Source organism: Acinonyx jubatus, chromosome E1 (genome assembly GCF_027475565.1).
Source record: "Acinonyx jubatus isolate Ajub_Pintada_27869175 chromosome E1, VMU_Ajub_asm_v1.0, whole genome shotgun sequence".
NCBI classification, from domain to species: domain Eukaryota; kingdom Metazoa; phylum Chordata; class Mammalia; order Carnivora; family Felidae; genus Acinonyx; species Acinonyx jubatus.
The window spans coordinates 54,228,604-54,250,285 of record NC_069397.1 but is presented as its reverse complement, the minus strand read 5'-3'; the positions used below and the strand labels follow the sequence as shown (position 1 = coordinate 54,250,285).

Sequence of the window (21,682 nt, the reverse complement as noted above, 5' to 3'; positions counted from 1 at the left end):
GCCGCAGGGCCGGCCCGGGCGGCTGCAATATGGCGGAGGCGGAAGGGGAGAGCCTGGAGTCCTGGCTGAGTGAGTAGCCGCGGCCGCTTCTGTCTGTCCTCGAGCCCCCTAGCCGCCCCCGCTGCCCCCCCTACACCTCCTCCCAGGGTCCAGTGGCGGCGTCTCCTAGCAGCTCGCGCTTCGGCTTGCCCTCGCCGCAAGCTGTCAGCGATCACGCCCCTTCCCCAGCAGGGCGCCCGGTCCCCCTCCCGGCGCCTCCTCCCACTGCTGCGCGCGGCGGCGGGAGCTGCGTACTGTCCCGGCCCCGCGGGCTGCGGAGAAGCGTCAGCTAAGTGCTCCCGGCTGACATGCATCGGCGATTTGGGGACATTGTGGTGGGGCCCCGCTTCTCAGACCCCCGTGCCTCAGTCTCAGACCGAGGGAAAAGCCGCGGATTGGGGCTGAAACTTCGGGAGCGGTGGGCACCAGTGAGTATACACATACTGCTTCAGAATTGCGACCATGTATTTGAGAAGTGGCCGCTTCGCTGAGGCAGAATGTTTGAAGTGAGAATAATCCAAAGTAGGGTAAAGAACAGAGCTCTATTTTCCTGCAGCGGCCAAAGCTTGGTTATGTCTGTGTTGGGAGACACACATACTTGAACACCTTAACGAGTCATCGTCGATAGCGTACTCTGAGCAAAGCTGAGGAACACAGCCTAGTGCTGTAGTTAGGGCGGCCTTTGCTCTAATTGTTAAATCATATTTCTGTTAAGGCAATACAGGTTAACCTTGTTAGCAGGTAGTACTCTGCTGAAGGGTTAATAAGTTAACTTTCCTATGGGCTAGAAGAGGCCCTTGGAGGCCTCTTTAAGTGAACACAGATTGGGCAGGATGGTGACAGGTAGGATGCCTAGAGATTGCCTTGCGCAGAGACCTCTTATGTACCAGAGCCTCCAGGCTGTTTCCTCCAATGGCCTGAGCTTTCTTAATAAGAACCCCCCTTCAGGTTGTTGAACCCAGGTTACATTTGCAAAATCTGCAGTTGCAGGCAGGTCACAGTCTTCTGTATATATGGAACTGTTCTCTAAGGAGCTCAAAGCACTCCAAAGACACTCGTTTAATTCATTTATCAAGTATCCTAGTGAAGCAGGTACTAATGGCACCATTTCACAAAAAGAGGACACCCTGACTCTAATCAAACCACTTGTCCAGAGACATCTAACCAGATATAGATATAACTACACTGGAATTGGATGTTGTTGTTGTTTTTTAAGTTTATTTATTTTGAGAGAGAGAGAGAGAGAGAGAATGAATCCCAAGCAGGCTCTGTGCTGTCAGTGCAGAGCCCATCCCAGGGCTCAATCCCACGAACCGTGATAACATGACCCGAGCTGAAATCAAGAGTCAGATGCCCAACTGACAGAGCCACCCATGGGTCCCTGAAATTTGTTTGATTCACGAATATGAATAGGGACGTTGAAGTAATTTGACTTAAGCTGAGTTTAATAGACTAGATTTAGAGTTATATTTTGAAATAGGAGAGGGACAGACCTGTTTTTGAAGGAGAGTAGAGATTGTGAGTGGGGGAAGGACAATGGTGTCTGTAGACTTTAGAGCTGATACTGGCCTTTGATTTTTCCCATTAGAGTGACATTAGGGGCAGCGTTCAGATTCCTTCCATTCTTATCTGTCATTCACCTTCACAGTTCTTGTGACTTATTGGTGTGAACTTGGCCAGGTGAACGAACCAGTGCTTGGGGTTTAGCACTGTTTTAGTCTAGGTCCTTGTCACTCTGTGGATTGCCAGAATTATTATAGAGGCCTCTACTGGTCCCAGTGCTTCAGGTGTCTCCCCACGTCCCTTCTGTCCACTTGGCATTCTGCTCCCAGAAGAGCACTTCTGTGGAATCAGGTCGTCCCACTGCCGCACGCCTCCTGCCGCCTCTTGGTGGCTTCCTGAGCGTCTTCTTGCTTTGCTAAGTCAGATGTGTTCTTGTCCCATCAGCACACATTGCTCTCCTTCCCTGGAAACCCTGTTCTCCTTTGCTTAACTGAATGCTTTAAAACCCATCCCAGATTCTCCTTGTCCACGGACTGTCTCTTGATGACTTCAGCCTTTTCTGAATTCCTGTCATTACTATAATCGGTCCATAAGAAATACCTGTTATGTGGGGCGCCCGGGTGGCTCAGTCGGTTAAGCATCCGACTTCAGCTCAGGTCATGATCTCACAGTTGGTGGGTTCAGGCCCCCCGTCAGGCTCTGTGTTGACAGCTCAGAGCCTGAAGCCTGCTTCGGGTTCTGTGTCTCCCTCTCCCTCTGCCCCTCGTCTGCTCATGCTCTGTTTCTGTCTCAAAAATAAGTAAACATAAAAAGATTTTTAAGAAATACCTGTTATGTGAGGTATTATGAAAATTAAGTTCAATCTGTCTTTGCCTTAAGTTCGGTAAAGGTGATCCTGGAGTGGATAAAGCATTATTAAAAAGATACAGGTACAAGGCAAGAACTGTAAATGCTAAAATGCAGGCAGTTTCTTCAGGAAATTGGGGAGAAGTGGAATGGAAACATGATTCTGTCAGTGAGGAGGTAGCATTTGATCCAGGCCTTAAAGACTGGGGAAAACTGGCTAAGAAAACACTGGACGGTGATGTAAATAGAGAAACCATATAGGAACAGGTTTTTGGCTGGTTCAGGCAGGTAGTTCCAGTAGGAGTGTGGTGGGAGAGAAATCTGGGAAGTTAGAACCAAATTCTGGAAAAGCTGGAATTCCAGCTCAAAAAGCTTAAATTTCGACAGTTATCAGGTCCCCGTTCTTACCATCTCTCGTGAAATCAGTGTTTTACAAGGGTTAGTATAGGGGTTTTATATAGGATGGCCAGGAGAAATTCAAGAAGCAGGTGAAGAAGGGGTTGGGGTAGGGGCAGAGGTAAGAAAGGAAGGAGAGATTTAAAAAGATTTTAAGGGGGGACACCTGGGTGGCTTAGTCGGTTAAGCGTCTGACTTTTGATTTTGGCTCACTGTGAAATCAAACCCCATGTTGGGCTCTGTGGTGACAGCATAGAGCCTGCTTGGGATTCTATCTGCCCATTCCGTGCTTGTGCTTGCTGGATAAATAAATAGACCTTGAGAAGGAAGGGACCCTAGGTTGATGGAAATGGGTAAGAGGGAAGGAGTCAGCAATGGGGGTTCAAATCCGGATGCCTGGATGTGGGGGCAAAAGGAGTTTTTGAATGATGGCACCATTTTTCTTTAATTTTTTTTTTAATGTTTTATTTATTTTTGAGAGAGAGACAGCGTGAGAGGGGGACAGAGGATCCAAAGTGAACTCCGTGCTGACAGCAGTGAGCCCAGCGTGGGGCTCGAACTCATGAACCGTGTGATCATGACCCGAGCAGAAACCGAGTCGGATGTTCAACCAACTGAGCCACCCAGACACCCCATGATGGCACCATTTATAGAAATAGGGAAGTCAGGAAGGAGAAGTAATGAGCTTGTTTTAAAACTTGTTTCTGTAACAAATCATATACTCTAATTTTTTGCTCTGGTTATTTTGCACGTGTTGGACCAACAGAGTATAACCTCCTCAAGGCTAGGCTCTGAGTCTTGGACTTTTTCTGTAGTCCCTCTATGGCCAAATGCTCTGTACTTAGTTTTCCTTTAGTTACGTTATTGGTTGAATAATATAGTACAATACAGTTGATCTGTGTACTTAATTTTCTGTGAGCACTTAACAAAGACTTGGTGACTAAGGCCCTCTTGATTCAAGACCCTAGCACTGAAGGCTGACTCTTGATTGCTTTTCCATCCTGTATTCTTGCCTCTCTTAATCTCTAAGTAATATGTTACATAGAATTTGTCATCTGTGAAATGTTTGAGCTGTGTTGGGATTGGGTAGCCAGTGTTGCCCCTACTTGAACCATCCCCACTTGACCTTTTGAGGCCCCACAACAGTCAAAACTAGTGTTGGAACTAAGCTGAAAAATGAGAGCAGAAAATCTAGATGCACAGACACACAAGAGAATAAGGCTTTCAAGAAAGACCTGAAAATAGAAACCTTGAGTCAAAGTAGAGTCCAGGGCTAGTTCTAGAGGGTGGGGTCGACAGGTGAGGCTGTGGTGTCAGCTCTGTGCCAGGTAATAGAGCTTGTTTTGTGGGTGGAAAGTTGTGTGCATCTGCTGGAGGGAGGCAGTGGGCAAATGGAGAGATCGAGTCACCCAGAAGTATCCCCAGTTTTCTTCCAGTTCCTAAGGATGCTGTGGTCAGCTTCCTGAGTAGGCTGGAGAGCTGGAGCAGATACTCAGAACCAGGACTGACCATTGCTGAACAGGGGCTGTTTGTGCCCACATGTAGGCAGAGAGCTCCCTGCAGAGTTGCAGTAGATGAAAGGAAGTGGGATTCTGGAGAAGTTGAACCCAAGTGAGAAGGGAGTGGGCGTATACCTGGAAGCAGAAGTGCTACAAGAATCACAGGAGGCCTGGGCAGAACACGTGTGGTGACGGTCCACTGCTCATGCACGTGTGGGGGCAGGGGAGCATCCATGCAGCACTGCCCGCCGTCCTTTTCCAGTTGTGAACAGTGCAGGTGAATGCGTTAGTCTTTCTTACGCCGTGAAGTACGTGACTCTTCTCAAAATGATAATAGCAGCGATGGGAGGGGTATGGCTTCTCAGACCATCTTCTTTTTGCATCCTTCAGCTTCTTGATGTCATGTGAGAACTTTAAGCATCTCAAATGATGGGGATTAGTAACACAGCCATGCTAACACCTGAGAAGGTATCAGGCAACTGATGGGAGAAACATGGGGCTTCTGGAAGGTGACAGCTTGTAGGTCACCATGGCAATAAATAGCCCCTCTTGACGGAATTAAATTAATTTGCTTCCTTTCTAGCTTGACATTTTAAAGGGCCTGCTAATTCTCTCTTCATGATTGAGGACAGACATTTCTCTTTTCCTCCAAATAGGAGCTCAAAGCATCAGAATCTTGTTGCGATCAGAGCAGAAACACTGCCAGGCACGCGCGCTGCGTCTGTGGGTCCTGCGCGCCTTCCCTCCGCCTCCGGGTGGCGTCTGCTGACTTCTTGCACCTCAGAGCCCTCTTTGGGGCAGGGTGGGGGTGGGGAGATGCTGGGAGGCCTTGTTAGGATTTGGTCACGGAGCAAGTGATTTTTGATATTAGGAAAAAGGAAGTTAAGAAAACACAGTCACGAGAAACCAGAATTCAAGAACTTCTGACAACACCCCTTGTGTGGAGGGGCTTTTTCGAGGTTCTCTTGCCCTGCTTTTGGCACTTGTGGAAACGTGTGGGAGCATGGGGATTTAAAAACGATTTACGCCTTCAGCCTTCCATTCCTCTTCTGAACCTGAAGTCCTAAATTTAGCAAACAGCTTGAGAGTGCTTTCTGGAAGAGGCAGACTCCAAGATCTGAATCAGAGGTGGGAACACCCTTAACCACCCCTAGCAAGGTTCTGGGGGATAACAGGGGAGAGGGGACCCCACCAAATATTAGGAGACTTGACATTTAGCACGTGGGTTTTAAACCCTCAGTGATCCCTCTGAGAACTCTCCAACACTTGTCTTTGTCCTTAATCATAGGAGACCACTTATTTTTTTATTCTTTTATTATTTTCAAAAAAAATGTTTCAAGTTTCTTTCTTTATTTTGAAAGAGAGAGAGCGAGAGCGAGCAGGGAAGGGGCAGAGAGAGAGAATCCCAAACAGGCTCCTCACTGTTTGCACAGAGCCAGATGTGGGGCTCTAACTCACAAACCGAGAGATCATGACCTGAGCTGAAATCAAGAATTTGATGCTTAACTAACAGAGCCACCCAGGTGCCCCATAGAAGGTCATTTAAACTGTAGGGGCGGTCTGTATCTGCGGTCCTGGGGATGGAGCACGATGATTGGTGTTCAGTAGGGGCTCATTAAATATTAGTTTCACTTAAAAGGATGACATCGTGGGGGTGCCTGGGTGGCTCAGTCGGTTAAGCGTCCGACTTCAGCTCAGGTCATGATCTCACACTCTGTGAATTCGAGCCCTGCTCGGGCTCTGTGCTGACCGCTCAGAGCCTGGAGCCTGCTTCAGATTCTGTGTCTCCCCCTCTCTCTGCCCCTCCCCTGCTCATGCTCCGTCTCTCTTTGTCTCAAAAATAAATAAAAAGATTTAAAAAAAAATTTTTTTTAAAGGATGACATTGTGTACAATTTAAAAAACATTTAAAGCGTTAAGGAAAGTTGGGTCTTGAAAAAATGTTTGAAGGGTACATAGGAAATACATTTCCTAAGTATATATATATATATTTTTTTTTATCAAGTATCACCTGACTTTAATTTCTCCAGGAAACACTTCTTGATAACTCCTACTTGCTTAATAGCTTATTTTTATGTAACTAGAATTATTTATACTTATTTGTTACATTAAACATTTTTGCGGATATCAGTTTGAAGATTTTTGTCATTTGTGTTTATAATTATTCATCTGTACTATCGACCGTGGTCAACTCTAAGCTTTGCAAGGCTGAGAATTTGTTTTCCCTTTCATCTGTGACTTTCAAAATACTGGACTGACCTGTTGAGGATTTTCTTATCAGAAAAGAAATGTGGAAACAAACTTAGCTTCACATCAATGCCTAAAAATTGTTGGAACACTTTCCATTGTGTCCTCAATTGTCCTCCGCTTTGCTCTGTCCCAAGATAAAGCCACCAATCCTTCCAACCGCCAGGAGGACTGGGAATACATAATTGGCTTCTGTGATCAGATCAACAAAGAGCTTGAAGGGTGAGTCTCAAAGCCGTTGGGAGGCAAGTGGGAGAGAGCTGACTGTAGAAGTAAAAACTGGCCAAGGAGGGCCAGTCACGTGGTCCCAGGGTCAGTGCCTGAACGCAGGGTCTGCTTGTCTCCCAGGCCACAGATCGCTGTCCGACTGCTGGCCCATAAGATCCAGTCTCCACAGGAATGGGAGGCAGTCCAGGCCCTGACGGTATGTGGTTTCATTGCGATGGTGGATTTCAGTGAGCCCAGGCCTTTCCTCATGCGCCCACTGGGTTCTCTGGGGTTTTCGTGGCTCACGTCCTAAGGCAGCTGGAAGTCCCTGATACTAGATCTATCTGGAGCGCGTTCTGTAAACTGTCCCACGAATGCGTATGACTGAAGTGCAGTCCCTGCACCATGGCCACCGGTCTTGTGGGAGAAGCTGAGTGGCTAAGGGAAGGAGCCAGAGGCAGGAGCCCTGAGCCCAGGGTGGAGCCCAGAGGCGGCTTCTTGAAGAGATGCTAACAGCTGTGTTGCCAGTTAAGAGTTAGCCAACTAAAGGAAAACGAGGCAAGTAAAAAGTTGTTCTGTAGCTAAAAGTGACGCTAGCTCCTGCTGAAGGCACCACCGACAGGTGGAGCTTAGTGTTTATTCAGAGGGGACAAGTGTGGCACTGAGCCAGAGGTGGCTGAGCTCACAGGATTCCTAGGTTCTCCCCGACTTCAGCCGGGTCATGCATGGGAAGGGCGCTCAGACGGCTCACGTGCACACCTCTGTTGCGTTCACTGCAGAGAGAAGGCCTTATAAAACAATGCTTCTCAACCTGGAGTGGGTTTCCTCTCCAGGGGACCTGTGGCAGTGTCTAGAAGCACTTTTGGGTGTCACGTGTCATGGGGCATTACTAGTATCTAGTGACTAGAGGCCAGGGATGTTGCTGAACATCTTACAATGTACAGGACGGGCTTCCACAACAAAGAATGGCCCAGAACGTCAGTAGCGATGTGCTGGAAAACCCCTGCTTTACAAAGTCAGAAGCCAAAAAAGGGAACACTGGGGTGGAGCTCTCCTGGGCATAAAACGCAGGCCCCAGGGCCCCAGGAAGCACCGAAAACTTAAGGTAGTTTATGTGCCTCAGAAGGGAAATCGATGGGAGCAGGGAGAGAAAATATGTCTTTGAAAAAGAAAACTGTTTAAATATTATCTTCCATCTTCCCCAAACATTGATCAGCTTATAGCAAGAGCTCTGGACCCAGAGTCAGAGAAACTTTCTGTGTCTGGGCCTCAGTTTCCTCATCTAAATGATGAGGGCGGAATCTTGCAAGCAGGCACTTTCTACGACAGACATTCAACTGTCTTGGTATCTGGGTCCCAGTGCTTTGTTCTTTAGTTCCTATTCGGTTCCCCAGAAGAGGTTTAAGGGGCCCAAGGTGTCCGTGATCCTGTTGCCCTGATGCTCTGGGGGGGGGGGGGGGGGAGGCAGTGCACACAAACTTCCCGATCGGTTTCTTCCTTGTGAAGGTCTAGTCACTGTGATCTATGTGCAGGGTCCTGGCTGAGCGCCAGCTCCGACCCTCACCCGCACTGAGCACCTCCCCTCCATGTGGCTGTAGGTGCTGGAGGCGTGTATGAAGAACTGTGGCAGGAGATTTCATAATGAAGTAGGAAAGTTCCGGTTTTTGAATGAGTTAATCAAAGTCGTCTCTCCAAAGGTCAGTCAGTGGCGGTTTTGTCATTTCTAGGAACTCCTTTCGTGTTCCTCCCCCTCTCCCGTCTTACTGGCTTCACCTTGCAGCCGGCATCTCCACAGAGCTGTCTTTAGAGAGCTGTCCACATCTTGTCCTCAGAGAGCTAGGCCCTGAGTGTAGCAGGGTGACCATGAGGCCACAGGGACAGGCAGCCCTCTGATGGACTCCTGGCCTTAATGTGACAGGTGATGTGGCCGCAGGTGTTAACGCACACCCTGGCTGGGGGCGGGGGGGGGGGAGGGGGGCTCCTGGGACCGCAGTCACTTTTCTTTGGTCCGTCTTCCGTAGGTCTAAGGAGTTACTCTTCTCATCACTCAGCCGCTCAGCTTCTGTTGCTCGCTGGTGTTGCTTCAGCTCTAGGCACCACTTAAAGCACAGGGAGCACTTTTTCATACTTCAGACATTCTCATTAATTCCCCTGAGATAAGTTGCCATTGTTTCTGGGAGATTGTGCATGGAAACTCCCTGTCTGAGCACAGACTGTAGCCCTGATAGATCCTGCTCACACACACCGGACACCTGCCGCTCTGGGACAGGCCTGAAGACTGGGGCTAACCAGCCACCTTTCATTGCCGTGAAGAGAGCTTTCCCATGGTCTCTGCCTCTGACACCAGTTACGAGGTTTTTCCCTAATTTCCTTTTGCCTCTTAGTACCTGGGGGACAGGGTGTCTGAGAAAGTGAAGACCAAGGTGATCGAGCTGCTTTACAGCTGGACATTGGCCCTGCCGGAAGAAACAAAGATCAAGGATGCTTATCACATGTTGAAGAGACAGGGTATGTGCTTACCTTCCCTCGGCCTCCGAGCAGCCCCAGAGGCTGGTTAAGGCCAGGAAGAATGAGGGGGTGTCTGCCATCCCCTCCTGAAGGGAAGATCCTGGGAAGGGCTCAGCTGCGGTTTGATAGGTTGAGATGGTCCTCACCCCTTGCAGGTCCTGGTCACAGGGCTGTGCCCGCCCTCGTTGTGTGAGGAACGGCCACAAGGTGACCCCAGCCTGAGCAGACACTCCGCCCCCTTATGTTCCCTTTCAGGCATAGTGCAGTCTGACCCACTGATCCCCGTGGACAGGACACTGATCCCCTCTCCACCACCTCGTCCCAAAAACCCTGTTTTTGATGATGAGGAGAAATCCAAGGTAAAGTGCATCCCAGCCGATAGCGTCCTCAGATGAGGCGTGGGCTCACTCAGTGCCACGGGGGCTCCGGTTCCTCTGCGGTCTCCCAGGTGGGGTGTTACCTTTCCCTTTACCTTCGGTACCTCCTCTTCCAGCTTTTAGCCAAGTTGTTGAAAAGCAAAAACCCAGATGACCTACAAGAGGCCAACAAGCTCATCAAGTCCATGGTGAAGGAAGTGAGTGGGCCCTGGGCCTTGGGGCGGAGGAACTCTTGACCACAGAACAATAGTCCCTTCCCCTGGTGTGAGGCCTGCTGCTTGCCCTTGCCCCCAGCCCTCATCTGGAGAGGCCAGAGAGCGGGAGGCGCACTGGAGCTTCTGGGGGGAGAATGGACTAGAGGAGCAAACCTGGATGGGGCCAGCCTGGGGGGTAGGGCGGGCCGTTATTTTAAAAGAAAAAGTGCGTCAGGACTGGGACTTGTGTTTCCCAAGAACCGTGCATGAAAAGGAGCTTCCACTGGGACTGGCCTCTGCGCGTGTCCTCGGGTGCAGTCCTTGCTGTGGGGCATCAGGGGCCGTGGGATGAGTCTAGTTAGCTTTTTCTCCTTGATCATCTTCGATACAGGACGAGGCACGGATCCAGAAGGTGACCAAGCGTCTGCACACTTTAGAGGAGGTTAATAACAACGTAAAGCTGCTCAATGAGATGCTGCTTCATTACAGCAAAGAGGATTCTTCAGAGGCAGATAAAGAGCTCATGAAGGTAGGCGCGTCTCCGGGGGGCTGGGCTCTGGGAACGGGGGCCAGCCTTTGCTCAGTACCTGCCATTCCTCGTTAATCAGCACGGCAGCTGGGTGGCGGTGGGAGCAGTGACACCCCCATTTTACACGAGCTGTGGCTAACTCAGGCTGGAAGAGCCGTGTGTACACCCGAGTCTGTGTGACCCCGCGGACCCACCATCAGGGCTCACTTCTCTCTGCCTCAGGGACATTTGGGTAGAGAGACCCACCCTGTGCCCCTGACGCTGCTGCACCTTAGTCCTTGGTCACATAGATGTTCTGAATTCTGAGGCATGTGCTCACCTCGGGGACAGGAAGGGACACACTCCCACTGGTCCTAAGCAGACCTTTCGGGTGATCCACCGTGGTGACAGCTGGGAGCAGGAAGATGTGTGCTCTGAGCCCAGTTCTGCCGGTAACTGACCATGGCACTAGAGGAGCCCCCTGACCGCCTGGACGTGAACACCGCACCGGAGGATTTCCAAGGGACTTTGTAGCTCTCATTTTTAGGTCTGGGACTCTTTCAGGAGCTGTTTGATCGGTGTGAGAATAAGAGGCGGACATTATTCAAACTAGCCAGTGAGACAGAGGACAATGACAATAGTTTGGGTGAGTTCAAGAGTAGTTGGCAAGGATGACCCAGGAATGTGGGTTTGGCCCGGAGGCGTGGAGTGGGGGAGTGTCATGGCCTGGAGTGAGAAGTACCTCTTTTCTGCTCTAGGGGACATCCTCCAGGCCAGTGACAACCTCTCCCGGGTCATCAGCTCTTACAAAACAGTCGTTGAAGGGCAGGTGGTCAATGGTGAGGTAGCCACCTCAGCCATTCCAGACTCTGAAGGTAAAGTGTTCCAGTTCTCTATTCTGGACCCGTCCAGACCAGCCCCGGGCCCCACCACCGAGCCATCCAGACCAGCCGTGGGCCCTGCCACCAAGCCATGAGCCCTGAGCGCTTGACCCACAAGCCATCCTGCAGGGCCCGAGGGGATTCTGAGCCACTCCAAGTGGTCCTCCAGCTTCCGAGAGGCCAGGAGCTGTGGACAGGGTTTTCTTTGCTTGCTTCTTTTCAGTGTTGCCCAGGCTGGAGGCCGCGCTCAGGGTTCTGCTTCCTTCTGTGCAGCCACTAGAGTGGCCCCTAATCAGTCCCGTCCCCCTCCATTCGCCCATCCAGGAGACCACTCCAGGGACCAAGGCACTCTCATCGACCTTGCTGAGTTGGACACACCAAGCAGCTCATCCTCAGTGTCGGCCCCGGCCCCGGCCCCTGCCCCACCGTCCTCCGGCATCCCTATCCTCCCTCCACCCCCCCAGACCTCAGGCCCTGGGCGCAGCCACCCATCCAGTCATGCCGAGGCCGCCCTGGGACCCAACAGCACAAGCAATGCCCTCTGCCTGCTGGACGAGGAGCTGCTCTGCTTGGGTGTGTCCTGGAGGGGCCAGCAGAGCAAAAAGGCGTGTGGAATCGGGAGGAGGGCTGAGGGGTGGCTGTGTACTTAGCAGAGGTGGAGAAGGGGGCTTCAGGTGGAGGGATAGAGTCCAGTTCAGTGTCCATCAGGGCAGTCTGCACCCAGGCTCCAGCATGGACGCAGTGGACTGTCCTGCTCTGCTCCCCACCTCTGCGCCCCCCGCCCCCCACCACATACGGAACATAAGGACTGAAGAGGATCCCTCTCCCCCTGGAGGCTGCCTGGGGGAAAACCTCCCCGCCTGTCACCCCTTGATGCTCATTTTGTCATGTGACCTTCCCTGGGTGAGGTGGGACTGCCCAAGGCAGAGCCCCTTCTCACCATCATCTTCTGTTTTCAGGCCTTGCTGATCCAGCCCCCACTGCCCCTCCCACAGAGTCAGCTGGAAACAGCCAATGGCCCCTGTTCCAGGTAGGGCCATAGGGGACATCACTAAAATGCTGGACGAGCTTCACTTCTCTTTCCCGACTCATCCTCAGCCCCAGTTGGCTGCAGCCAACTGCGGTGACTGTCCTTACTCCTTGGGGCACTGCCCTGCGTGCATTTAGGAACGTGGATCACATCCAAGGGCTGGCCTTGGCCTCAGGAAGCTGCTCGTCCAGTGGTGGGGTCACAGGGCCCCCAGGGAAGGGGGCCAGATTTGGAGACCCGAAACCTGCCACCTGCGGCAGACCCCTCCACAGCCTTTGCTCATGCACTTTCCATCCCAACAGAACGAGCAGCTGGACCTGGACTTTGGCGGCCCCGAGCCCGGGAGTGCTGCCGCCAGCCCCTCAGATGGGCCTCTCGTCCCGCCCTCAGCACCGTCCGCGGGCAGCTCCCAGGCTCCACTGCCACCCTCCTTCCCAGCTCCTGCGGTCCCAGCCAGTGTTCCCGCCCCCAAACCAGGCTCCTTCTTGTTCCCAACTGGACCGGCCCCAGCCCTCAAGGCTGAGCCCACAGCCCTCGGGTACCACGGCTCGGCTTTGGGCGATAGCACCCTGCACCAGCTGGATGCCCTTGATCATCTTCTTGAAGAGACCAGAGCGTAATGAGTGGGGGAGAGCTGGGTTGGGGAGGGCTGGACCTGGGTTTGGCAGAACCAGGGGCAGCTCCAGAGGGTCTGGGGATGTGCCCTCTTGGCCTACTGAGTCAGGTGGGAATCTGGAAACGGTGGGAGGTGGGGTAGTAAGAACCACTCTGCCTGGCGGGAAGGGGAGAGGTGCTTTGAGGGGTTGGCGCTGTAGCTTCCCCAGGTCTCTGACTTGCCTTGTCCTCCTTCCTGCCTCTCAGGACATCAGGTCTGGTGAAACCCGTCTCCTCCATCTTCTTCCCTGGGGCCACCACCTCCCCTCTGGTCCCCACCAGCACCACTGCTCGGCCTCGCCTCCCCTTCTCCCCTGGGCCCAGCAGTCCTCTCTTCCAGCCCCAGGGCAGCCCCACGAAGGGGCCAGAGCTCTCCCTGGCCAGTGTGCATGTTCCCCTGGAATCTATCAAGCCTAGTAAGTGTCGGAAGCAGGAGGGGATGTGGGGCCCAGGCTGTGGGGTCATAGGGAATCAGGGGCGGGCACAGGCTGTCTGCCCCGGTCCCTTAGAGCCAGACATGACCCGCTTCCCTGCTGTCTTGGGTCTCTCCTTGTTGCCACTGGACTCTTGGGAGGTTCTGAGAGGCTCTTTCCCAGATTCTTGCAAGGAGCCTGCTGGCCACAGGGTTGCCCGGTCCTGCCCACTTGGCTGTGGCCAACACCCTCTGGGCTCTGTGAGGTTTCTCCTTCACCCACATGATCTCTCCTCACAGGCAGCGCCCTTCCTGTGACAGCCTATGATAAAAATGGCTTCCGCATCCTCTTCCACTTTGCCAAGGAGTGTCCGCCTGGACGGCCTGACGTGCTGGTGGTAGTAGTGTCCATGCTGAACACAGCTCCCTTGCCCATCAAGAGCATCGTGCTGCAGGCCGCAGTGCCAAAGGTACCCCTGGCTTCCTGGGGCCTCTAGAGGCAGAAGTAGCCTTATCTTGAACCCACTGGGTTGAGGGGCCCTGAGGCCAGCAGGCAGCAGCCATGTGTCCATTGTGACTCCGGTAGGCTCCCTCCTGGGGCACCTGCCATCTCTCTTCAAAGGAGCTTCTCTTTTTCTTCAGTCAATGAAGGTGAAGTTACAGCCACCCTCTGGGACAGAGCTGTCTCCATTTAGTCCCATCCAGCCGCCTGCAGCCATCACCCAGGTCATGCTGCTGGCCAATCCGCTGAAGGTGAGCTAGAACCAAGGTCCATCCTGAAGCCCTAGCTGCCCCAGATTAGGACCTCTGCCTCCCAGTTTGAAGTGCCGTGATACCGCAGCGTTAACTGTGTCCCTTCCCTACCCTGGTTCAGTGGCCAAGTGAGCCTGGGGTGGTGACGGGAGCACAGAAAGGGCCCCAAGGTTTGAGGAGAAGAGGAGGTCTCACACGCTTGCCCCTTTGTCACAGGAGAAAGCGAGGCTTCGGTATAGGCTGACCTTCGCCCTGGGAGAGCAGCTGAGCACAGAGGTGGGCGAGGTGGACCAATTCCCTCCTGTGGAACAGTGGGGTAACCTATGACCCCAGAGGACTCCGTGTCACCTCCGCATTGAAGCTCAGGCAGGCTGCCACAAGACAGGAGGGCTCTCTGGTCCAGTCATTCTCCACATCCTGACTGCAGTGCTTAGAGCTTTGGTGCGGAACAGGGGCCCTGGGCATTGCTGCTGGGAGCCAAGCTGCTGCCGTGATGATCTCTCATTGGCCCCCTAAAAGGACCTGGTTTTTTTTGTCTACCTGTGTGACTTGAAGTGGCCATGTGCTGTCAGGGGTGGGGAGTGGCTCCAGACTCGGCACTATTGCCCTGGGAACGTGGACCCAAGGCAGGGGAGTAGGTTTTTTTTCTCCCATGCTGGCATCCTGATGCCATAAAGGGGGGGGAGGGCTCTAAAGAGACTTGGCACCCTCCCTCAAGGACCGTGTTCTCACACCCCCCCCCCCCCCGAGGCCTCAGCCCCCTCATCACTACTTTGTGCTTCCCCTGCTGGCAGGCTCCTCTTGAGAGGTAGGCAAAGCCCAGTGGTCCCAAGTGGCCCTGGGCATAGAGAAGTTGACGTACTACCAAGTCTCCAGCCCTGCCTTCCATGGGCAGCAGCATCCTGGAATGGCCGCTGGGTGAGGAGTTGTGTGCTCGTCTCTGGTGGTTACAGGCTGTGTCCTATGGACATCGCAGTGGGATATGAAACTCAGCCTATTAGAAACAGAACTTGGCCTTGTGGCAGCCAAAACTAGGGATACAAAAGAAAATGGAAGAGAACCAGTGTCTCCCCTTCTCTGGAAGCAGGTACTCAAAGCTTTCTGGGAAAAGTGTGCCTCCTGCCTTGGGAATAGGCCATCCTACTCACTACCTCTTGCTTGGCATGAAATAAACTCTCCTGCCCTTTGAGTCTCTGAAGGAGAGGACAACTCCCATCATCCTCTGCATTCTCCTGCTTAGGCTTCCCCCTCTTCCCACCATTTGGCCTGTGGTATGGCATGTATTTGGGAACAGGCAGCCTCAGGGTCAGGCATATTGCACTAGACTTCTTACCTGTTGCCTAGGAACCTTGACTGTCCCCAGCTGCTGAGGGGCATGTCCGCAAGATACGGGGTCTGGAGGTGGTGAGATTAGGAGCCGTGCTTGAATCGAGTCACCAGACCCTATTGCTTCGGCAGTGCTCAACCTCCGACCGCTTGTCCGAGTTGCTCCTACCAGATGCAAGTGGGCCAGGGACTCCAGGCCTCACAGGGCAAGAAAGGGACAACCACCAGCTGAGGAAAGAGCACTCAGCTCATCTGGGCTTAGCTGGATGGCTCCAAGCCATCTCTGGGGAAAGGTGGCACATGCCACAATCCCTGATCCCTCCCTGCACTTTGCCAGGTTTCCTTACTGTATCAGAAGGTCCTCTCCCGCTTCCTTTCCAGCTTCCGCAAGCAGAATTCACTGCTTGATTATTAGAACAGGTCAAAAGTGAATCCATTCACAACATACAGAGTAAATCCAAGAGCTTTCCAAAAGCCAGCTGCTAGCAGCCCTGGGAAGGTTTATGGGATTACTGTGTGAAAATACACCTTTATAATAAGCTTTAGACATTAAAATTGAGTGTTACTACTGAGGTCACTGCTTTGTGACAAATGGCTGTATACAATATCCCAACTCTGCTGCCCTTGTTCTGCTGCATGTCAAATAAAATCATTTTTGCCGTAGCTGGAATCCTAATACCCATTCACCCCACAGTGGACAGAGTACCATTTATGAATTCCAAATGTAGACACATCTGCTGGCATCACCTGAGGTTTTGTTGATGAAAGTACAGGTTCCTGGACCTTTGCCTTTTTTAAAGGACAGAGCAATTAACAATGTTCCAGTTGATTCTAAAATGAGGCTCAACTTCAGAAGCCTAAGTAAACCACTGACTGCTCTCGTTTGACTTTCAAATAGGAAGAGGGCACTGCACTGACCATCATAACTTCCAGGAGTGGCTTTTTCTTTTGGGAGACCAGGAAAAAAGTTCCATGCCAAGGAGAACAGAACGCGTACTTTCTAACACCTTAAGTTCACAGCAGAGGTAGGAAAAAACCCCTAGCTGAACTTTTAAGAATTTGCCTTCTATTTGAGGGGGAAAAAAATGTTTTTATTCTTTCAAAAATTTATATACATTGTCATACAAAGATGCCAGGCTACAGCAGCTCTTGGCTAGCCTCAGGAGCCTTCCAGTGAGCCTTCTTTTATAATGGCCCGGGCAAGATTTCGCGCAAGAGCAAGTCTCAGCATTTCCAGCTTGGTGTTCTCTATGTCCTCCTAAAAAGCAAAGAAGGCCAGCATAAGGTATGGCAGGAAGTGTTCCTTCTTTAAAGTTTTGCAAGGTTCTATGTGACCCGGAGGCAGACCAAGGGCATTTAACCCTTAATAGCTTCTAGCAAGTGGTTTATCTGAGGGAACTGCATGCAAAGAACCTCTGCGACTGACCAACAGACAAGTAGAGACCAGAACACTAGGATTCACCCCACTTTCTCCTAAAACAAGCTGGTGTGTCAATTACAGGTTAAGAGCTAAACCAAGAAGCACAAGTTTGTAAGGGGCCAGCGTTTCAGGAGGGAAGTAGGGGAGTCCAAGATAGAGGGAGCCTTTTCTTCTCGCCATTACAGAATCAACAACCCAAAAGCTAAAATGACCTGGAGTCGCTGAGCACCAGGCTCTCCCCGCACTGGCCTTCCTGAGGCCAAGTCCTCCAGACATCTCATCAGCTCATATGTTTGCTCTGTTGTAAAAATCACCTAAAAGAGGAAAAAGAAGCTGTTTTGCTTAGATGCTTCCCAACCAAGGCCTGCGCTGATCTGGGCATGTGCCCGGGTTCAGAGATTGCCTTCCGTGCATGCCCTTTGGAGGGGCAGGCTTCATACATGCAGCCCTGGAAGAACAGCACCCGTACTGTCACCCCCAGCCTTTCTCGTCAGGGCACTAGGCTGAGTATTGTCAGTAGACAGCTGCCTCATTTCAAATTAAGTAGCTTTTCTCGTTGTAGATAACTCTTCTTTCCAGACAGGGCATTACGAGAGAATGCCCCCCACACAGGGCTCTACTTGGGAGATGATGTGTGGATGTGCATCTGCAACAGCTACAGAATGAAGCATTCTGTCAACGACTATAAAACACAAAATCACTGTGGATTAAAACTGTACCTGTTTCTGTTCCAAAAGGGGCAGGGCATCTGTTAGTAGTGTTACCCAGAAACATCGTGGAGCAATCTGAGAAGTCATCAATGACAGGAGAAGAGAAGCCGCGTCACAAAAGCGCTTCTCCCCATAAAATCGGTGGAACTCACGATACTTTCCTATTGTGAAGAGAGAACACTAGGTCACCTCTCGCCCTAAACAAGCCAAGAGAAACCCCAGACCAGCCACGTGAAAGCAGAGAGATTCTTTCAGAACTGACTCCAAACGTCCTGGACCAATGAGAACAACAGGATTAAAAACAAACAAACAAACAAACAAACACGTTTTGGGTGCCTGGGTGGCTCAGTGGGTCAAATGTCCACCTCTTGATTTCAGCTCAGGTCATGACATCACAGTTTGTGAGTTCAAGCCCTAAGTCAGGCTCTGTGCTGGCTGTGTGGAGCTTGCTTGGGATTCTCTCTCCCTCTCTCTGCCCCTCCCCATTCACGTAGATTCTAGAGAACGTTCTATAAGAGAGCTGAACAGATTCTTCAAAAATGTCACAGTGAAGAAACACCAAGAAAGGCAGGGGCACTAAAGAGACAGGACAACTGAATCTGTGAACGTGGAGTTGATAAAAGACCTTGCTGGGACAGCAGATATAATCAGAATGTAGATTACAGATCTGAGGAGAGCCGTGCATTCTGGTAACTGGTTATAGGAGAGGATGTTCTTGTTCTTAGAAAATACATGCTCAAGTATTTATGAGGAAAGGGAAACAAAGTCTCCAACTTACTTTCAGACTGTTCCCTAAAAACCTAATAAAATAAATGAGGCAAAATATAAATGGTGAATCTGGATAAAGTGTACATGGGAGTTCCTTATTCCTGCAACTACTTTTGCACCTTTCTCTTTAATTTTGAAATTACTGGGAAATGTTAACCAGAAAGTATGCTTTGCAGAGTCTGGCACACAGGGTTCTATGTGGTTTGGAATTTGGGCTTAACAGGAAGGAAACACTGGAGAAGTCTAGATAGTACCTCCCATCTCCACCATGCCGAAGGTCCAGGGGACAGAGCCCAAAGACTCACCCAAGAATGTCAGTCGATCACTGAGCATCATGGCTGGCCCAAGGTTGTCAATGAGATCCAGATCGGAAAAGCAGCCTCGCTCACAGTAATCCCTGAGGAACCTGCAAGGCCAGGCCCAGAGGTCAGAGCGGCAGTCCCAGGCCCCACTTCCTCAACCTCCCAACTTCCCATTCAGCTCCCAGAAAGCCAAAAGGGACTGACTGAACCCACCTGTCTGACACCAGCGTGGCAAAGGCTGCATCCTTGGCTCGGATGCTCCAAGACAGGGCAGAGCCCAGGCGATTGTTGCGGACAGCTTTCATGGCTAAGATCTTACAAATGCTGCGAACTTGGCAAGAAAAAAGAAAGAAGGTTAACTTTTCACCCTGCAAGTCACTCCATTCATAACCCTTGCTGGACAGAAACAGGCTTCCCGACTCCTCTGAGCTTTCTGCAGCCTGTCCACAGGCTCCAAATACAAGTTGGTCGGTAACACTGGGAACTTTGGGGTTTATAAATTGTCTCCTGGCTCTGATCACACTATGACCCACCCTGGCAGAACTGGCTTTGTGAGTGGGTTTGATTTCACAGATGGCAAAAAGATTTTTATTGCTCTCCACAGGTCAGCTCCTTCATTATCTGTCCAGGTGTCAAAAACCCTTTGGGTCCTGAATGCCATATGCTTTCAGAGATGGTCATATGCAAGCAAATGCCTTGAAAAGAAAACTTGAGTTTTTGCACTCAACGGTGGGGGGAGGAGGAACAAATAACACTGCTTTCCTTTCTGTGCTCCTCCGGAGCTGACTCTGGTCCTACTTCTTCCCCACTGAGCAGCCTTAGCAACAGCAACCCACCTGGGAGAAGCTGACCCCAACCCTGAACTTAGAGTAGGCAGGAGACAGAAGTGGGTAAGAATCTTTGTAAAAGGTAATGTGCTCCATTGCTTTCTAAGTCTCGGTGGATCCCCAGCTCCTTGTCCTTCCTTCCTCAATAATTTTCCTGTTTTGGCTTATCTCTTGGCACGCGCTGCCCGGCCTCTCTCTAGTGTGGCTGGCACGGTATGAGCAGAAAGTATGCCGGGAAGAGGGCAGGCTCACCTTGCTCAGTCATCTGCCGCTGCTCACAAATCCGCAGCACCTTAAGGGCTTTCTGCTCAGTGCTCAAAGGGATCCGCTCAATGTGCAGCTCCAAGGAAACTCGGCCCAGCTCAGGGCAGTAGTCGAAGTAATCCACTCCCAACTGCCAGAGGCTGCAACAGTCCGAGGACAGACGTGAGGGCCTGGAGAGCCCAGGTGCTGCCCTGGAGCTCAAGGATTGGCACTGAGATGGCTCCTCCCGCACGCCCCGTAGACTTCAGGGAACCAGATGGGAAAGAACACCATCTTGAATGCTGAAAAGCACCGTTGGGGTCTTCCTACCTATGATGAGCAAACAGGCCGGAGGCATATTCCAGCAGGAGGAACTCTCTCATGTTGGATCCGAAGCTGGAATAAAATGTAACATGAGACCAAAACCCATGGCCTGCTCCATTCAGGGCCCTCCCATAGCCCAACCATGCTTCCATACAGTGGACCCCCCTCCCCCCGCCAAGTCCCAAGGGCTGGCCTGGCTGCCACATACTTACTAGAGGTTGTGTGACTGGAGGAGCTTGCAGTGATCCAGCAGGTCTGTCAGATGGGCCACAAACCACCAGTTGCTTAAGGCAATGCTGTGGGTTCAAACCCAAGGAGGAGAGTCGGGGTCAGAGAGTAGGATCCATATGAGCAGAGCATGACCAGGACCCCTCATGTTCTTTGAATAAAAGGATAGGTGGGACAGTGACAAGCTGAAATCCGTTTGGAAGAAATTTCTCTGTGTTGTGTGAGGACTGACAGTGCATACCCAGAAGGAAGGTCAACCCTCAAAGTGGCAGCCAATAATCTGTATCTATGGAGAATGTCACAGTGAAAATAAAATTCAGGGATCCAATCAGATGCAGACAATGTGGATACAGAATAATGTGTAAGAACAAAAAGAAACAGATTTATAAAAACAGAACTGGTGGTTGCCTGCCAGTGGGGAGGAGGGTGGGAGGATGGGAGAACTAGGTGAAGAGGTACAAACTTCTAGTTAGAAAATAAGTCAGTCATGGGGATGAAAGTTACATCACAGGAACATAATAATCTTTGTGTGATGACATAGTAATTACACTGCTGGTGGGGAGTATTTTGTAATGTACAGAATTGTTCAATGTTGTAAACCTGAAACTAACACATCAACTATACTTCAATTAAAAAAAAGATGGGATGGTTGTAGGTTAAGTGTCTGACTTTGGCTCAGGTTATGATCTCATGATTCGTGAGTTCAAGCCCCACACTGGGCTCTCTTACTGTCAGTGCAGAGCCCACTTCAGATTCTTTGTCCCCCTCTTTCCCGCTCCCCTGCTTACGTGCTCTCTCACTCTTGCTCGCTCTCTCATAAATAAACTTAAAGATAAAAAAGAAAAGATCACGGCACCTGGGTGGCTCAGCTGGTTGAACGTCCAATTTTGGCTCAGGTCATGATCTCATGGTTCATGAGTTCAAGCCCCATGTCCAGCTCGCTACTGTCAGTGCAGAGCCCACTTCAGAGTCTCTGTCCTCTCTCTGCCCCTCCCCCACTCATGTTTTCTCAAAAATAAACAAACACTGGGGCACCTGGGTGGCTCAGTCAGTTGAGCATCTGACTTCTGCTCAGGTCATAATCTCACAATTAGAGAGTTTGAGCCCTGCATCAGGCTCTGAGCTCTGTGGTGCCAGTGTGGAGCCTGACTGAGATTCTCTGTCTCCCCCCTTTCTCTGCCCCTCCCCCACTTGCATGAGCGCGCACGCGCTCTCAAAAAAAAAAAAAAAAATTAAAAAAAAAAGACTAAAAGATTAGTGGTTTCTGATGCTTCAGGAAACATGGAATTCAGAGGAACATATTTTCATTTGCATTCACTGTTAATGTTTCTCATTGTATAGCTTTTGATTAGCATACTTTATGAATACAACTGTAAACATAAGACAGTTTAAAAACCATCTTGTGTTCAGGTTTCTTTTAATACTTTGCATGACGAAATTTTTGTTCAGTTACAAGATTTGTAATTTTATTGTATTTATAG

General features: G+C 51.0%; 2 protein-coding genes across 7 annotated transcripts in view; one reads left to right on the top strand and one right to left on the bottom strand.

Annotated features, from left to right (window-relative positions):
- The first annotated feature begins 10 nt into the window (after positions 1 to 10).
- Positions 11 to 16,042, top strand: GGA3 (golgi associated, gamma adaptin ear containing, ARF binding protein 3). 3 transcript variants are annotated; one of them, XM_027052320.2, is made up of 17 exons: positions 11 to 69; positions 6,667 to 6,751; positions 6,878 to 6,953; positions 8,335 to 8,433; positions 9,121 to 9,244; positions 9,500 to 9,603; positions 9,738 to 9,818; positions 10,207 to 10,344; positions 10,888 to 10,969; positions 11,082 to 11,198; positions 11,529 to 11,777; positions 12,164 to 12,234; positions 12,537 to 12,850; positions 13,096 to 13,304; positions 13,601 to 13,770; positions 13,943 to 14,053; positions 14,270 to 16,042. In XM_027052320.2, the coding sequence occupies exons 1-17, from the start codon at positions 30 to 32 to the stop codon at positions 14,378 to 14,380; spliced, it is 2,181 nt and encodes a 726-aa protein (XP_026908121.1). In that variant the 5' UTR covers positions 11 to 29; the 3' UTR covers positions 14,381 to 16,042. The 3 variants fall into 3 exon arrangements, with proteins under 3 accessions (XP_026908121.1, XP_026908122.1, XP_026908123.1); XM_027052322.2 differs by lacking the exon at positions 11 to 69 and adding an exon at positions 90 to 467; XM_027052321.2 differs by lacking the exon at positions 11,529 to 11,777.
- Positions 16,043 to 16,443: 401 nt separating this feature from the next.
- NUP85 (nucleoporin 85) overlaps positions 16,444 to 21,682 on the bottom strand; it is a 36,321-nt gene continuing 31,082 nt past the window's right edge. For 2 of the 4 annotated variants that reach the window (XM_053212229.1, XM_053212230.1), the window contains exons 12-19: positions 20,186 to 20,269; positions 19,980 to 20,045; positions 19,659 to 19,840; positions 18,793 to 18,910; positions 18,583 to 18,683; positions 17,519 to 17,670; positions 17,012 to 17,113; positions 16,444 to 16,637 (exon numbers count right to left, since the gene is read on the bottom strand). In XM_053212229.1, the coding sequence (XP_053068204.1) occupies positions 16,539 to 16,637; positions 17,012 to 17,113; positions 17,519 to 17,670; positions 18,583 to 18,683; positions 18,793 to 18,910; positions 19,659 to 19,840; positions 19,980 to 20,045; positions 20,186 to 20,269 (904 nt within the window). In that variant the 3' untranslated portion in view covers positions 16,444 to 16,538. The remainder of the gene's footprint in view (positions 16,638 to 17,011; positions 17,114 to 17,518; positions 17,671 to 18,582; positions 18,684 to 18,792; positions 18,911 to 19,658; positions 19,841 to 19,979; positions 20,046 to 20,185; positions 20,270 to 21,682) is intronic. The other 2 variants (XM_015086070.3, XM_015086071.3) reach the window with 1 other exon arrangement.

Coding starts and splice junctions, on each gene's coding strand:
- GGA3 (XM_027052320.2), top strand. CDS start 30: ATGGCGGAGGCGGAAGGGGAGAGCCTGGAGTCCTGGCTGA. Junction 9,604..9,737: donor ATGATGAGGAGAAATCCAAG/GTAAAGTGCATC, acceptor CTCCTCTTCCAG/CTTTTAGCCAAGTTGTTGAA. Junction 12,851..13,095: donor CTTCTTGAAGAGACCAGAGC/GTAATGAGTGGG, acceptor CCTGCCTCTCAG/GACATCAGGTCTGGTGAAAC.